Source organism: Myxine glutinosa, chromosome 5 (genome assembly GCF_964187855.1).
Source record: "Myxine glutinosa chromosome 5, kmMyxGlut1.1, whole genome shotgun sequence".
Taxonomy (NCBI): Eukaryota; Metazoa; Chordata; class Myxini; order Myxiniformes; family Myxinidae; genus Myxine; species Myxine glutinosa.
The window spans coordinates 199,062,207-199,081,355 of record NC_136265.1 but is presented as its reverse complement, the minus strand read 5'-3'; the positions used below and the strand labels follow the sequence as shown (position 1 = coordinate 199,081,355).

At 39.0% G+C, this 19,149-nt stretch overlaps 1 protein-coding gene across 1 annotated transcript in view; it reads right to left on the bottom strand.

The window, feature by feature from the left end:
- The window catches only part of LOC137428270 (protein kinase C epsilon type-like), a 391,842-nt gene that overhangs the window by 207,191 nt on the left and 165,502 nt on the right, over positions 1-19,149 (bottom strand). The window contains exons 6-7 of the mRNA XM_078779348.1: positions 14,966-15,095; positions 14,496-14,638 (exon numbers count right to left, since the gene is read on the bottom strand). Of these exons, the coding sequence (XP_078635474.1) occupies positions 14,496-14,638; positions 14,966-15,095 (273 nt within the window). The remainder of the gene's footprint in view (positions 1-14,495; positions 14,639-14,965; positions 15,096-19,149) is intronic.

The following is a 19,149-nucleotide window of genomic DNA, read 5'->3' as shown; positions in this document are numbered from 1 at the left end:
GCCCAGCCCTCCACCCCGGTAATTCTCCTATGCCAACCCTCCTACGCCCCCTCCCGACTCAATATTCCCCATCTTCCCCCCCCTCCCCCCCCCCGAGCAATATGGATTACCCCTGCTTGTACATAATAAAAATAAACTTAATATATATGATGAAGCGGATTGTGGTTGAAATCTACCAGCAGCTAAATAACTCACCTAAATCAATTAATGAGTGATCAGAATGAGCTCTTAGCTTAACAGTATAGTCGTTTTTTACAGCACAAGAAAAAGTTGTAAAATAAAACCATTGTTTACATTCTAATGGGTTGCATGGCAACGCCAAGAGTCGCAACGTGTGATTCTAAGTCGAAGACAAACGTTTAAGGGATGGATGTGGAGCTTAAAAACCAAAGGGGAAAACCAACAGGAGTATATGTCATATTATTTTAGCTGCTCCCGCCTTCCGCATCATTAACGAAAGAGCCAATTAGAGTTATCAGTATGTTGAGTTAGCATCTTCCCTTTTCATACATTGATTTAATTTGGATTAGTAACGATTTATGTAACAGGTTGCAAGAGAGATATCTGATTTTATGTTGGATCTAGGTTCAATATTCCCAAACCGACGATAAACGCAATTGAGTACAGTGTATCATTTTCATGCCTTTAACAGATGACGAAGAAGGCATGCCTTATTGGGTTAACAAAACGCTGCTGGGAAGCATAATTTGTTCAGTTTCCAGAATCCTAAGTTCTGTGTCTCGGAGCCTCTTCCCTCGACTTCGTCCAGGCAAGCTTCGTTCACCCACCCAGCTGAGTGTCTCCACCCCCCTTTCTTCTCAGCATCCTTGGGCAGTGTATTTCGCCACCAGGGTGACACAAACACGCAGGGAATAATAAAATTATTGTTTCGCTTGATATTTTGGAAAATTGATTTCGGCAGTCGCATCTGTACTGAGGATTTTCGAACCAACGGCCTTGCATCTGCGTTCAATTTCCCAGGACAAAGCGATCTTTCTATATTTCTGGGTTAATTTCCAGCGATGTGGATTGTGAATACAGGAAAATATGCATTGATGAAAATATGCTCCAAATATTTGTCATCAGGGTGCCAGATACAAGGTCCGACTGTGTATGGAGACATGCAACGCTTTCAAATATGTGCTGTAACATTTGCTTGCCATTGTAAGGTGTAACAAAATTATGAAAGGAATATCACCGGAATACCTTGGAGTCAAATATCAATCACTTCTTGATTTGGAGATGACGTAGTTAGGTATTTCTGGTTCTAATAATTGCTGCCTCAACTTTTCTCTCATAAATGGCATTAAATCTGTCAGACAACTAACTGTCCATATGTTTTGACTTTGAAGAAGTCTACTTTGTTTGTGGTCAAGTGTTCCAGCTAAACAGTCATCAATCTACCCAAACCAGATTTGTAAGGTACTTGACATTAGAGCAGATGTCCTTTTGTGAGGCTATGTTTTGATTATTAGGGAAAACACTTCAACATCAGAGAAAAATGTTTGAAAATTTTGATTATGAAAATAAAAGTGGACTCATTTAAAATGAAGTGTTACATGAAGTCAAACAAAATGATGGCAAAAGTAAAAAAAAAAACTAAAAAAAACATGAACCGAAAACATTTACCTAAAAACAAACCTAAATAATGCCACCTTCGGGGGTGGAAGCATAAGAATACAATACCTAAAAACAAACCTAAATAATGCCACCTTCGGGGGTGGAAGCATAAGAATACAATACCTAAAAAAAATACCTAAAAACAAACCTAAATAATGCCACCTTCGGGGGTGGAAGCATAAAAATACAATACCTAAAAAAATACCTAAAAACAAACCTAAATAATGCCACCTTTGGGGGTGGAAGCATAAAAATAAAATACCTAAAAAAAATACCTAAAAACAAACCTAAATAATGCCACCTTCGGGGGTGGAAGCATAAAAATACAATACCTAAAAAAATACCTAAAAACAAACCTAAATAATGCCCCTTTGGGGGTGGAAGCATAAAAATACAATACCTAAAAAAAATACCTAAAAACAAACCTAAATAATGCCACCTTCGGGGGTGGAAGCATAAAAATACAATACCTAAAAAAAATTACCTAAAAACAAACCAAAATAATGCCACCTTCGGGGGTGGAAGCATAAAAATACAATACCTAAAAACAAACCTAAATAATGCCGCCTTCGGGGGTGGTAGCATAAAAATACAATACCTAAAAAAATTACCTAAAAACAAACCTAAATAATGCCACCTTCCTGGGCGGAAGCATAAAAATACAATACCTAAAATGAACCTAAATAATGCCATCTTCGGGGGCGGAAGCATAAAAATACAATAACTAAAAAAATTACCTAAAATTAATCTAAATAATGCCACCTACTGGGGCAGAAGCATAAAAATACAATACCTAAAAAAATTACCTAAAATGAACCTAAATGATGTCACCTTCGGGGGCAGAAGCTTAAAAATACAATACCTAAAAAAATTACCTAAAATTAACCTAAATAATGCCACCTTTGGGGGCGGAAGCATAAAAATACAATACCTAAAAAATATTACCTAAAATGAACCTAAATAATGCCACCTTCGGGGGCGGAAGCATAAAAATATAATACCTAAAAAAAATACCTAAAATTAACCTAAATAATGCCACCTTTGGGGGCGGAAGCATAAAAATACAAGACCTAAAAAAAATACCTAAAAACAAACCTAAATAATGCCACCTTTGGGGGCGGAAGCATAAAAATACAATACCTAAAAAAAATACCTAAAAACAAACCTAAATAATGCCACCTTCGGGGGCGGAAGCATAAAAATACAATACCTAAAGGCATTACCTAAAATGAACCTAAATAATGCCACCTTGGGAGGCGGAAGCATAAAAATACAATACCTTAAAAAATTACATAAAATGAACCTAAATAATGCCACCTATGGGGGCGGAAGCATAAAAATACAATACCTAAAAAAATACCTAAAATGAACCTAAAAAAATACAATACAGAACCTAAATAAATGTAAATTTTTTTTGCAATCATTTGGAAAATGTTCTCAAAGACTAAAACTTAGAGAGTCTCTAGGACTTTAATATCTACACCAGATAACATTTAAACAAGTGTGATTTGATGGCAACATGAAGAAAGGTACAAAGTGATATAGCAATTCATTATGATATGTTTTAAGATCGAATTGCATGTGTTGAATAAAAGACTTTTCTACCATTGAACAAAGTATGACAATTTCACAATAATGATGGGCACGAAGGTGATGTAGGCCAAAGCAGGTAAAACATATCAATTATTAAAACAAGAAAAAGAGCAATCAGAGATTGCAAACCCTCGCTACGATGTATTTTCAGTGGTTTTTAAGGCTTTTGTGTAAAAACAAATATGGCGGGTGAACCACGTGACCAATGACGTCATCATTTTTTCTAAACTAATTTATTCCTATGTTATGCTCAAGAAATTTCATCTTGATTGGATGAAGTTTTGTACTTGTCGAATTATGACGTCATAATGGAGGCACCTATGACATCATCATTAACATATTGTATTCCCCATGGAGAGTTCTTTACAATGAGCCATGTCTCAATTTTTTCGATTCAACACTTTCGGAGATATAGAGGTGCAAAGTTTTTAGGCTTTTCCAAGATGGCGGCCGAACCACGTGACCGATGACATCACCATTTTTTTTTTCTCCACCAGTTTATGCCGACATGATGCTCAAGAAATTTCATCTCGATTGGATGAAGTTTTGTACATGTCGAATTATGACGTCATAACGGAGACACCTATGCCATCATCATTAACATATTTTATTCCCCATGGAGAGTTCTTTACAATGAGCCATGTCTCAATTTTTTCTATTCAGTGCTTTCGGAGATATAGAGGTGCAAAGTTTTTCGATTTTTCCAAGATGTCGGCCGAACCACGTGACCAATGACGTCATAATTATAAAAAAATTATACAGGTGGAGTTGCCTAAAACTCTCTCATAAATGGCCCTAAATCTGTCAGACAACTAACTGTTGGTGGTGAAAAATTTGTTGGTGGTGAAAATATGGTGAAAATTTCCTGTCAATCGGACCAACAGTTGCAGAGAAAATCATATTTATTCTGTGCGGACAAACAGACAAACAAACAAATGAAAAATCGGTCAGAGACCGAGGACTTGCCGGAATGTACTTTTTTATCGGCCATTTTGGACAAATATGGCGGCCGAACCACGTGACCGATGACGTCATCATTATTTGTTTTCTAAACTAAATTATTCCTTGATGATGCTCAAGAAATTTCATCTTGATCGGATGAAGTTTTGTACTTGTCGAATTATGACGTCATAATGGAGGCACCTATGACATCACCATTAACATATTTTATTCCCCATGGAGAGTTCTTTACAATGAGTCATGTCTCAATTTTTTCTATTCAGCACTTTCGGAGATATAGAGGTGCAAAGTTTTTCCGTTTTTCCAAGATGGCGGCCGAACCACGTGACCGATGACGTCATCATCATTATTTTTTTTCTCCACCAGTTTATGCCGACATGGCGCTCAAGAAATTGCATCTTGATCGGATGAAGTTTTGTACTTGTCGAATTATGATGTCACAATGGAGGCACCAATGACATCATCATTAACATATTTTATTCCCCATGGAGAGTTCTTTACAATGAGCCATGTCTCAATTTTTTCTATTCAGCACTTTCAGAGATATAGAGGTGCAATTTTTTTTGGTTTTTCCAAGATGGCGGCCGAACCACATGACCGATGACGTCATCATTCTATTTTTTCTCCACCAGTTTATGCAGTCATGTCGCTCAAGAAATTGCATCTTGATTGGATGAAGTTTTGTACTTGTTGAATTATCAAATTATGACGTCATAATGGAGGCGTTGGGCCGAGAGAGTTAAAAATTGGGCACAGTCTATTCCAGGGCAAGACAAACATGTGTGTAAAGTTTGGCGATTCTACGTGCAATGGTGTAGACGTAGTGCTGCGGAAAGACAGACAGGCAGACAGACAAACAGACAAACCAACCGATCAACATACTTGCCGGAATCTTTTCCAGCAACTAATAAAAAACAAGAAGACGTCATGCGTAGCACGATACTTGCAAAATCCGCCCCTCCCCCCCCCCCGCCCCCAAAAGTTTTCCATTGATACAGCAAATTGTCCGCTTCATGAAGATTAAAATTTACGATCTTGATAAAAGCTCAGGTCAACAGGATGAAAAGTGACTATTTTTCAAATGAAAAATGATGATTTTAGAAGTTTGACCTTGAGTTGACCTTTGACCTCAAAAATAGTTGGTTTCCCAATTCAGTGAGGCAATGCACAAATGCTATTCTATTTTCAAGTCAATTGGATGAAAATTGATGGGTTTTCAGATGAAAATTGATGATTTTGGAAGTTTGACCTAGAGTTGACCTTTGACCTTTTGACCTCAAAAAGTTGGTTTTCCTATTTATTGACACAATGTGCAAATGCTGTTCAATTTCCAAGTCAATCGGATGAAAATTGACGGCTTTTTGGATGAAAATTGATGACTTTTAAAATTTGACCTTGAGTTGACCTTTGACCTTTTGACCTCAAAAATAGTTCATTTCCCAATGTATTGACTCAATATACAAATGTTATTCAATGTTCAAGTCAATCGGATTTAAAATGGCGATTTTAGAAATTTGACCTCCAGATGACCTTTGACCTTGGACCTCAAAATCAATAGGCTTCTCAATTGGGACGACCTAGACAACTTAGTGAAGTTTCGTGACGATCGGTTTAGAATTGTGACCTGTAGGCCGGTGACAAACAGACAAACAGACAGACAGAACCACAAACGCAACCGACCAATATTCTTGAAAAATCTTCGATTTTGCAAGTAACAAACGGACTCAAATGCAATACCCTCTCCTCTGGCGAGGGCAATGAAGAACTAATCTAGCTGGTGAAGGCTATAATGTCGTTATACATCGGTGGACAACAACAACAAGAATCGAGGTGTGCTCACTGCTGTGTTAAGCATGGAGAAATTGGCGTTTCAGATATTAACCCTTTATCGGAACCAAAGGAAGATTTTATTTTTGCTTTGAGCCTGGGCGCCCGTCAAAGACTGCACTCTTATTACCAACCTATGGTTGTTTGTCGATACTCTTTCTTTTTGAATACTGAGTGGAAAGCAAGGAAGCAGCAGCACATACCATTAAAAAATTTTTTGGGTATGATTCGGCCAGTGTTAAAACCACCAACCTCCCAGCCTCAGAGCAGAAACTCTCAGCATTACATTACCGAGGCTGGTTTGAATGGAAGTTTTGCTGTCACCTGAGAAACTAAAATGTGCAGATTCAAACTCAGTGAAACAAAGTAAGTTCTGAACTACACTATCTCATTATGGATGAATCTTCTTTACTTTAAATATATATATATATATATATATATATATATATACACAGTGAAACCTTGACTTACGAGTGCACCAACTTACGAGTTTTCCGAGATACGAGCCGTCGCTCGGGCGGTTTTTTGCTTTGTGATGCGAGCCGAGATCTGAGTTACGAGCTGACGCCACCCGCCACCAGGTGGCCCAAGGAGCGTTCAGGTCACGTGGTTATCTTGCCGTGCAAGCATCTCTGCCGTATATCGCTGCTGCTTTGTTTTCGCATTTTGGTTATTTTGGAAAATTTCTTAGTTTTAACCATGGGTCCTAAGAAATTGAGTTCCAAGGGCAGTGCTGAGAAGAAGAAGAGGATGATGTGCTTGGATATAAAACACGCAATCGTCGAAAAACATGAGCGAGGTGTGCGTGTTGTCGACTTGGCGAGGCAGTACGATCGTAGTACTTCTACGATATGTACGATTTTGAAGCAGAAGGAGTCGATAAAGGCTATAACGCCAGCAAAGGGCGTTAAGATTATTTCAAAGCTCCGGACCTCTATCCATGAAGAGATGGAGAAGTTGTTGTTTGTGTGGTTGACGGAGAAGCAGCTCGCAGGAGATACCGTGATATGACCGAGAGCATCATCTGTGAGAAGGCCCGAGACATTTACGGGGATTTGGTGCAGCAGACGGCGGGAACATCAACGGACAAGGCATCGGAAGTCATTCAAAGCCAGTCGGGGATGGTTTGATAATTTTAAGAAGAGGACCGGCATTCACTCCGTCGTCAGGCATGGTGAGGCAGCAAGCTCGGATGTGAAGGCAGCTGAAGATTTTATTATAACTTTTGCCGAACTGATAGAAGCCGAAGGATACATCCCCCAGCAAATCTTCAACTGTGACGAGACAGGGCTCTTCTGGAAAAAGATGCCGAGGAGGATGTATATAACGGCAGAGGAGAAGAGCATGCCAGGCCACAACTTGTTCAGAGTGCCGGCGATAGCTCGCCTTCTCTTTGTGGAAGACACGGTGAGATCCTTAACATCCAACAACTAATGGGACGCAAACGGGGCGCCCAGTTTAGCGGTACACACATTGATGAATCACCCTGCCTGTGAAACACCGACATGACAGGTTATAGCTGGGTCGGGATTCAAACCCAGGCTGGACAGTTTAGAGTCAAGTGTGCGTACCTCCAGTCCAGGCCATCCTGCCAACTTGTATGCTGCATACAGGTGAAATGTAAAGCGCGAGATATTTATATATATATATTTCAAAAAAAATTGGTGTGGTTTTTGGGGGGCTGGAACGGATTAATAGCATTTCAATTCATTTTAATGGGGAAATTTAATTTGAGAAACGAGCAAATTGAGTTACGAGCTCGGTCACAGAACGAATTAAACTCGTAAGTCAAGGTTTCACTGTATATATATATATATATATATATATATATATATATATATATATATATATATATATATATATATATATATACAGTGATCCCTCGTTTATCGCGGGGGTTACGTTCCAGAACCCCCCGCGATAGACGAAAATCCGCGAAGTAGCGACCATATTTTTATTTTATTATTTATATATATTTTAAAGCTTTATGACCCTCCCCACACTCTTATTAACCTTTCCCATACTCTTATAAACACTTCCTATACTCTTAAACACTTTTTACACTCTTAAACATACGTAATTTTAACAACATATAAAATTCTAATGGGTACTCACCATTGAAGATACTGTAGCTACCCATGGGTTCCCCAAGCAAGACCAGCATCAGAATATCCTTGCTCCAGCCGGTGACGTCACCGGCGGGGATCCCCGGCGCGAGAGTGGCTGGTCACGTGACCGCTAAAGCGTGCCGCGCTTTGCGGGTATAATCAGCTACACCTGTTGATCACGTGACCGCCGAAGCACGCCACGCTTGAGAGGCGTGGCTTTCGGTTTCTGGTTGTGCTTTATAATGCAGCCCGATAAACGGGTTTTCAGTGTTCCCGAGTTGGTTTTGAGAATAAATATCTTCTCGGACGAGTTTGTGTCTTGCCCGTCATTTCGTCCGTATCAAGCAAGAGCCCCGGCTCTTCAATACTACAACTTGCGTGATGAAGATGATGATGAATTAGCTGTGCAGTACTGATGACGATGAAGGTGATGACGATGATGAATGTACTGCACAGCCAGAAAGAGCATTACAGTTACCCATTACGTGGGTAACTAGTGCAAATGGAAGCTGCCGCATCTGCGTTTTCCATACGCACGACTCTTTGTCTACCCTTCTACTGTACACTATGTACAGTATTTTATTTCTTGTAATATGTTTTAACTACTGTATTTTTCTTATTTCTTTACGTTTTTTAATTTTTTAGGCTAGAAAATGCTTATTTTACCACAAAAATATTTAAAATAATAGTATATAAAAATACATTTATACCGCAAAATCCCGCGATATAGCGAAAAATCGGCGATATAATTTTACATATACTAGCGAGAAAAACCCGCGATGTACCGAAGCCGCGAAAAGTGAACCGCGATATAGCGAGGGATGACTGTATATATATATATATATATATATATATATATATATATATATATATATATATATATATATATATATATATATATATATATATAATTATAAAATTGAAATCTTGCGTGTTTGTGTGTAACATTCGATCGGTCCGGGGGCGTGGCTTACCCCTTTGAGAGAGTAGTAAAATCCACCATTTTATTAACTCGCATAGCTTTGAGGCCTGTTTTGTAGGCCCGTGGTGTCTTGCTCTCTCTCTCAGTTTTATTTCAAATCAAATTCGATATATCATTTCATTTTTCACAGTCGCTAACATAGTTTTAGACTCGGTTGAAAAAAAACGGGAAGAAAATCCGATGAAAGTTTCCGTTTATAGAACGAAATGAATTCTGAAAGGCTTGTATCTTCAAGGCCATTGAGTCTGTTTCACGCCTTTATCTTCAATGTAAGTCGCCATCTGATTTCATTTTTATCGATGGTTTTAGACTCGGTAAAAGAAATAATTGAGAACATTCACGCACACACGGGAAATTGCAGAGATATATTTTAAAAATCGCGCCACGTTGATATACGAAAATACACCGCCTAAAATAACAGGCATACAGTATATATCTTCGTTATTTCATTCAACATTATTACCCGGAAGTAAAATATGTTTCAGGAAATTACCGAGAGATATTTCTTTGATTTTTTTTATTATTTATATGCGCATACACTTTAAATAGGTTTATTTGAAATCTTTAATTTTCACAATGTAATTTATTTGTCATTTGATGATCGGCAAAACGATAGCACAAACACAATACTATTTGCAGGAAGAATGTCGTATCAACCCTCCGACGGCGCTACGGACGCGGACAATGAATCACACCTCACGTCTATGGACGCGAATAGCAACATCCGCACGAATCAATCATCAATGATTTTCATTGACGCGCCTGGAGGCACAGTGAAGACGTTTCTTATTAACCTGATTCTCTCTAAAGTGAGAGCGAGTGGAGAAGTTGCCCTTGCGGTGGCCTCATCTGGCATAGCTGCTACCCTCATGCCTGGTGGAAGAACAGCGCACTCAAGGTTCCAAATCCCTCTGACACCGAGGGAAGATGGCGTATGCAACATCGATAAAAATTCCACTATCGCAGACCTCTTTTGAAGTACAAAACTCATCGTGTGGGATGAGTGTCCTATGATCAGGAGAGAGAGTTTTGAGGCTGTGGATCGCACGTTGCGTGATGTATGTGACAAAGACGAGCCTTTTGGAGGGATCTTGACGATATGCTGTGGTGATTTCCGTCAACTTCTGCCCGTGGTGAAAAGAGGGTGTGATGCTGACGTTGAGAATGCGTGCATAAAGAAGTCCTACTTATGGCAGAGCTTTGGAATGTTTCACTTGAGAACTAATATGCGACTGACCGACGGAAGTGGGCAGTTTTCAAGATTTTTGCTCGACATCGGCGAGGATAGAATCGAGAAAAATGCGGATGATGAGATAGATTTGCCAGAGGATATACTGCTGACAGCGAGTGGGCTCGATGAGTGCATCGATACCATATATCCATCATTCGCCAATCCGATGGAGGTTTTTTCAGCAAGGTCTATATTAGTGCCCCTCAACGATATGATGCGAAACATCAATTCAAGATGCATCACAAGGTTCCCTGGTGCTAGCAAGGAGTATGCTGCGTTCAACAGTGTGACTGAGGGTACTGATGCGACGCACTTCCCAACGGAATTCCTAGATTCCGTTGAAGTCTCGGGATTGCCGCCGCACAACCTCGAGCTCAAAAAAGGATCCCCTATCATTTTGATGCAGAACTTGGACCCTCCGAAACTTTGCAACGGGACGCGCATGATTGTTGAGGACATGCTTCGAAATATTATAGTTGCGAGGATCATAAGTTCAACGTTTGAAGGCGAAACTGTAATGCTCCCTCGGATCCGACTAAATCTGTCGGAAGCTGAGGATATCCCTTTGCAGCGCTGCCAGTTCCCCATACAATCCTGCTTCGCAATGACAATCCATAAGGCGCAAGGGCAAACTATGGAGAATGTGCTGGTCTACCTGGAGAAACCGTGTTTTCCAGCATGGTCAGCTGTATGTGGCGCTCAGTCGAGGGAAGAGGAAAGAGAACGTGCGAGTTTATGTAAATGGAGGATTGTCGACAAAGAACATCGTCATCAGAAGTGTCCTCTGACAACAAAATCGTGGTAGTCCACGGGTCGCGTGTTTTTTCTAAAAAAAAAAAACTAAAAAAAAACGTGATCGGAGATAAGGGCCGAAATCACGTGTCACAGGTAAGTGATTTAGAACGCTGGAGAGGTGAGCCTTATGGCTTGCTGGCCCAAATAATCTCCCTGATGATGTCCAGCGTTCGCTTTAGTTCTATTCTCATATCTATTCAAACTGACATTGACCCAACGGGTCATGGGTCGTCTAGTGACTTCATAAAATCAGGAGATTACCGAGGCATTTTGGAGCTCAATGTTCAACCTAGCATCAGAAGGCTGGGTCTCTGTCGAAGGTCATGGGTCTTGCAGCAGGACAATGACCCCAATCACACTTCAAAAAGCACCCAGGAATGGTTCAAGACAAAACGCTGGACTGTTCTGAAGTGGCAGCAATGAGTCCAGATCTAAATCCCATTGAACACCTGTGGGGGGGTCTGAAAACAGCAGTTGGGAGAAGGCACCCTTCAAATCTGGAAGAACTGGAGCAGTTTTCACAGGAAGAGTGGCCCAAACTACCAGTAGAGAGGTGGAGGAAGCTCATTCATGGCTATAGGAAGCGCTTGACTGCAGTTATTTTGTCCATAGGCTGTGCCACCAAATATTAAGTATTGGGTATCAATAAATTTGTCAATGCCATTTCTTTTTATTTTCTGATTTAAAAGGATATATTAAGTTCTGAATCAAAAACAAAGGTTCTGTAATATTAACAGTGAAATAAAGAATTGTGGAGACCAAATACTTTTGTCCATTTCAACTTCTTTTTCGAGAAAATTGCGAGTTATTTGAAAAAAGTGGAAGGGTGCCAATATTTTTGGCCATGACTGTATATATATGTATATATATATATATATATATATATATATATATATATATATATATATATATATATATATATATATATATATATATATATGTTTAAGTTGGAAAATTTTGATGAAGCAATCCCATCCTGAAAAAGCATGATTGCCAGGAATTAGCTGAGAGGCATAATTTTCCATCACATGAGTAAGAAATATGAGCTGGCTCGATCACTTATAAACTATAATTATAATCATAATTTCAAGAGTCATAATATGCTGAGATTGCCTATGATTATACATAATCGGCTTTTGGGGTCCAGGTGACCCCCAGACATCTGGTCATCGATGATAGGAGGCCTATATTTTATGGCCTCCTACTTTAAACAATAATGAAATCCCCGATAACTAATCATGTCACATAATAATAATGAAGTACTCTTTCTACATGTAAATTGTAATGCATGTACAGGGTCTCATTTGAACATTAGTCGATGTAGTTGTAAATAAAACTTTATTCAAAGTAAGGCTGCATCTTGCAGCTAAACAAGTTACTCAATCGAAATACAAGGAAGGTAATTAAAGTGTTTCACACAGAAAGCATTTTTCATCTGCCTGCAACAACCCCCCTCCACCCCCCCTCCCACGATACCTTCTCCCCCTTCACTCCTCTCACCCACCCTCACCCCACCTCTACCCCTCCACAAGAGACTGAGGAAAGCTTTTGAGTGCATTTGCTACAAAGCGCGTACGTAATGTGAATTGCACCAACAATATGAAGAATGGTGATAATTTATGCACGTGACATTCCACAACGTAGCGTGTCTCAATGGCTTTCCAGTTCCATGCATGCATCATAAAACCTCAGTGAAATGTGCCCGATTGAATGGATGGATGTTTACAGCGCCTTAAGAAAGTATTCACCGCCCCTTGACTTTTTCACATTTTGTTGTGTTACAGCCTGAATTTCAATGAATTAAATTGAGATTTTTTTGTAAATGTTCTGCGCTTAATACCCCATAATGTCAAAGTGGAACTTTTTTTTTTTGTTGGAAACCTTTCCATTAAAAGTGAAATACAGAAATGTCTTATTTACATTAGTATTCAACCGCTTTGCTATGACACTGCAAATTGAGCTCAGGTGCATCCAATTTCCTTTGAGCATCCTTGAGATGTCTCGAGAACTTGATTGGAGTCCACCTATTGCCAAATAAAGTGATTTGACATGATTTAGAAAGAAACACACCTTTCTATATGAGGTCTCACAGTTGACACTGCATATCAGAGCAGAAACTCGACCATGAAGTTCAAGGAACTGGCCGTATAACTCCAATATAGAACCGGGCAAGAAGGATCTTGGTCAGGGAGGTAAGCAAGAACCCATTGACCACTCTGATAGAACTACAGAGTTCCTTGGCTGAGATGAGAGAACTTGCTGGACGGACAACAGTCTCTGCCGCACTTCAGAAATCTAGGCTTTATGGGAGAGTGGTCAGACAGAAGCCACTCCTGAGAAAAACGCACATGACAACACACCTGGAGTTTGCAAAAAGGCAAGTGAATGAAAGACTGAGAGCATGAGGCAAAATATTCTGTGGTTTGATGAGACAAAAATTGAACTCTCTGGCCTGAATGCAAAGCTACGTCTGGCAGAAAACAAGCACAGCTCATCACCCATGTAACACCATCCCTACCGTGAAGCATGGTGGTGGCAGCATCATGCTATGGGGATGCTTTTCAGCAGCAGGGACTGGGCATGGCTTTGTAAGTATAGAGGGAACAATGAATGGAGCCAGACACAGGCAAATCCTTGAGGAGAAACCGCTTCAGAGTCCAAAAGACCTCAGACTGTGGCAAATATTTACGTTACAACAGGACAATGACCCCAAGCATTCAGCTAAAGCAACACTGGGAAGGCTTCTGAACAAGAACATGAAAGTCCTTGATTGGCCCAGCCAAAACCCAGACTTGAATTCCATTGTGAATCTGTGGAAAAGCTTGAAGATTGCTGTTCACAGACGCACCCCATCTAACTTGACAGAGCTTGAGCAAATCTGCAAGGACGAATGGGAGAAACTTATCAAATGCAGATGTGCAAAGCTGATACAGAACAAGAAAATGATATAATACCCAAGAAGACTCGATGTTGTAATTCTGCCAAAGTCACTTTTACGAAGTATTGACTCAGGGAAGTTGAATATTTGTGTAAATTAAATATTTCTGTGTTTGATTTTTTTATTCTTTTCTTAAGATTTTCTATTAAAAAAAATACCACTTTGACATTATGGGGTATTATGTGTATTATGTATTATATGGGGTATTATGTATTATGTGTAGAACAGTGTCAAAAAAACTCAATTTAATCCACTTTAAATTCAGGCTGTAACACAACAAAATGTGAAAAAGTCAAGGGGTGTGAATACTTCCCGAAGGCACTACTTTCAGTGCATCACATAATGAGGGTTTTTTAAGCAAGCCAACTGCTATGTAATACACATTTGTGCAACCAATGTGGAGAAATACATCCGACCACCATCTTCAATTGCATTCTTCACCTTCTTTTTGTGGAGATTTTGCTGCGAGATCTTGTCAGGCGTCATGCCAATTTCGGCAAGGGCCTTGGCAATTCCACGGGCATCTACCCCACAATGAGGGGCTACATTTCCCTCACAGCGTCGATGTACATTCATCTTGCATACTGCAGAATAGGTTGGTTACATTGGTCTTCAAGCACAAAATGCATACTATGAATGAATGAATTAATATTTCTGATCACCTTTATGATAAACATGTTAAACGTAACCCGTCAAACTCGTCAATTTCGGACTTTGATAACTACCCTTGCTTTATGAACTGCTCACAAAGTTTTCATATTGTTTTCTTTGATGCTAGAAGACGTACAACCGTTTAAGCATCATTTGAAGCTCATAGATTGGGTGAAGGCACATCAGATTAAGTTCATGCAATGGATATGTCCAGTAACAATGGTATAATATATGTGACTCATCATGTGACCACATCTCACCTTTACATTGGAGGCCTTGCCTCATGAGACCCCATAGCAAAGATCCACAGTGATCACAGAATGTGGGCACCTTGTAATTGTGAATGGAAAACTTGTGCGGCAGGTTCACGTTGAATCGCTGTGGTCCAACCTTTGGCAAAGTACAAAGCTTTCAATAAAACGGGGCCTCACATTTTAAGGCCCAATTTACTCCTGCAATCAACTGCATAGACTATTTGCTTAAATCGACAAGGTTTTCCATTACAACAGTCTGTCATTAACGGTGCTCTTTCTGTCTATCAAGTGAAAAAAACAACCCATTAAGATTGAGTTAGCACAAAGTCAACAACACTCTGGTTGGTAAAGGAAGGTAAAGCGGTATCCATTAATGCATACAATTGTAGGGGCTTCTGAAAAAAAACAGGTAAAGCATTAGAGGGTATGTTAAAGTAGGAGGCCATAACCCCCCATTAGAGGGGTTAGAGGGTATGTGAATGAGGGGGTGGAAATTCAGAGAAAGAAGAAAATAGAGGAAAATAAAAGGAGGAATGATTTGGGGAGAAAATTCAGGGCAGACGTGAAGAGTGGGAGAGGTGAATGAGGGAGGAAGGGGGGGGGGGGATAGTTAAAAAGGAATGGAATTTTGGAGGAAGGGGTAATGTATGGAGAGAGAAGAGATCACATTTCCACCATCTTCCATGCATAGTACCATCAGAACACTTGGGATGAATGCAGAAGTGTTGATGAGATAGGGAGGGGTATCAGAGAGTGAATCCATGAAATGAAGGCACAAAATCATGAAAATCATGTGACCATAACTCACCTTTACCCCTTCCTATGAGCCGAGATTTTGTCTGAATCTCAATGTTACCCAATGCTGAGAGTGCGAGCGGTAAATTTGATTGGTCGAGATGGCGTAAAATGGCGTAATAATTTGTCCAAGTTTTGCTAAACTGGAGGTTTATGGAAATACCAGCAAAGCAATTTGTGTTCTACAGTGTTCAATTATATAGTTCAATGAAATAAAATAAATGTTTTAAAGGCTACAGAAAAAGGTGTACCACCATTGATGCACCATCTTTTACAAAAACTCATTTCACACCTTAAATTAGTTATTTGTGCCTATTGTTTGTGTCCTTTATAACGTCCCTTAGAACACCAACTTTCCTGTTTGGAATGATTTTCAATTTTGTTTTGACATCCCTGGCTATACTTATTCCCTGATCAACTGTATAATTCCTCGATCAGGTCAGTATTTTGGAACTGCCACTGGTAACATGTAACCCAGTGCTAAATGCCGCATCGTCGGATTTGTCGGTGACTAAACCGACAACCCTAACTGGCCTTGCGAGTAGGGAGGATGACTGTGACACCTTGCCAGGACCAAAAACAACACCTGGCAAAGGGCAGATGAGCTCCCTTAAGGAGCCAACGGCCATCCCGTACGGATATGGTGTCTCCTAAAAAAACACGCAATTGGGGTAGTACGTAGAAAAATTTCTTTTTACACATGGCCTAGTTACTCCATACTGTAGAGTGGTCCTGTGAAAAGGTTTCCTTGTTTCAGAACTAGGTGAAGGTTTTGCAAGTTTTTCATCGTCGTCGTTTTCTTCGTAGCCCTTCACAAATTATTGGCATTCTTCCTTGTTTAGGACGAACTTCAAATAAAAAAAAAAATTCCTGCATCTCATGTAGTCATCCTACAGGTTTTATATTCAGGTAGATTTTATTCAGAAAAATTATGCATGGATACAGCATGGCTCATTTATGAGGTCTCCCAACGTTCAGACCAGTCGTCTGCAGTTTGAAAGCAAGTAACACTGCAGATCTGGGCAGCCGTTGTCATGTTCTATGCTTGGTTCATTCACATGTCATAGCATTTCGTTTCTTGGTTCTTGTTTGCATTTCTTCCAACCTAAAAGGTTGTCTTACAACCAAGTAGCATGAACAATTAACGACAAAGTGGACTGACCTCACTTGGAGAACAAACAAGGCAAAGTGAGTAGGTTAACCCCTCCCTAAAGGTCATAAGTGAGATGACTGGGTTTATACTAACTATGCTTTCTTTTGCTTGTTCCCCTGGAATAAGATATATTTTCAGAGGCTTAGAATTCAAATATTGCAACAATCAATGAGATTTTAACTTCAAGCTCGAGTAGCCTTCCCAAAGCAACATTTTTATTTACGTTTAATTACAACAGTATATTAATGCCAAGAATGTTGATTAGCAAAAGATGCAAAGATCCACAAGTGTGCTCAACTGTCAAAGAGCTACACAAGCATAATAACGGTGTCAAAATACTGAATGGATGGCAATTTTAATGGTGTCAAAAATACTGAATGGATGGAAATTTTAATGGTGTCAAAAATACTGAATGGATGGAAATTTTAATGGTGTCAAAAATACTGAATGGATGGAAATTTTAATGGTGTCAAAAATACTGAATGGATGGAAATTTTAATGGTGTCAAAAATACTGAATGGATGGAAATTTTAATGGTGTCAAAAATACTGAATGGATGGAAATTTTTAACGGCTCAAACATACTGAATGGATGGCAATTTTTAACGGCTCAAACATACTGAATGGATGGCAATTTTAACGGTGCCCAAAAATACTGAATGGATGGCAATTTTTAACAGCGTCAAAAATACTGAATGGATGGCGCTTTTTAATGCTGTCAAAATACTGAATGTATGGCAATTTTTAACGGTGTCAAAATACTGAATGGATCGCAATTTTTAACGGTGTCAAAATACTGAATGGATGGCAATTTTTAACGGTGTCAAAATACTGAATGGATGGCAATTTTAATGGTGTCAAAAATACTGAATGGATGGAAATTTTAATGGTGTCAGAAATACTGAATGGATGGCAATTTTTAACGGCTCAAACATACTGAATGGATAGCAATTTTTAACAGCGTCAAAAATACTAAATGGATGGTGCTTTTTAATGCTGTCAAAATACTGAATGGATGGCAATTTTTAACGGTGTCAAAATACTGAATGGATGGCAATTTTTAACGGTGTCAAAATACTGAATGGATGGCAATTTTTAACAGTGTCAAAATACTGAATGGATGGCAATTTTTAACGGTGTCAAAATACTGAATGGATGGCAATTTTTAACGGTGTCAAAATACTGAATGGATGGCAATTTTTAACAGTGTCAAAATACTGAATGGATGGCAATTTTTAACGGTGTCAAAATACTGAATGGATGGCAATTTTTAACTGTGTCAAAATACTGAATGGATGGCAATTTTTAACGGTGTCAAAATATTGAATGGATGGCAATTTTTAACGGTGTCAACAATCAATGAGATTTTAACTTCAAGCTCGAGTAGCCTTCCCAAAGCAACATTTTTATTTACGTTTAATTACAACAGTATATTAATGCCAAGAATGTTGATTAGCAAAAGATGCAAAGATCCACAAGTGTGCTCAACTGTCAAAGAGCTACACAAGCATAATAACGGTGTCAAAATACTGAATGGATGGCAATTTTAATGGTGTCAAAAATACTGAATGGATGAAAATTTTAATGGTGTCAAAAATACTGAATGGATGGAAATTTTAATGGTGTCAAAAATACTGAATGGATGGAAATTTTAATGGTGTCAAAAATACTGAATGGATGGAAATTTTAATGGTGTCAAAAATACTGAATGGATGGAAATTTTAATGGTGTCAAAAATACTGAATGGATGGAAATTTTTAACGGCTCAAACATACTGAATGGATGGCAATTTTTAACGGCTCAAACATACTGAATGGATGGCAATTTTAACGGTGCCCAAAAATACTGAATGGATGGCAATTTTTAACAGCGTCAAAAATACTGAATGGATGGCGCTTTTTAATGCTGTCAAAATACTGAATGTATGGCAATTTTTAATGGTGTCAAAATACTGAATGGATGGCAATTTTTAACGGTGTCAAAATACTGAATGGATGGCAATTTTTAACGGTGTCAAAATACTGAATGGATGGCAATTTTAATGGTGTCAAAAATACTGAATGGATGGAAATTTTAATGGTGTCAGAAATACTGAATGGATGGCAATTTTTAACGGCTCAAACATACTGAATGGATAGCAATTTTTAACAGCGTCAAAAATACTAAATGGATGGTGCTTTTTAATGCTGTCAAAATACTGAATGGATGGCAATTTTTAACGGTGTCAAAATACTGAATGGATG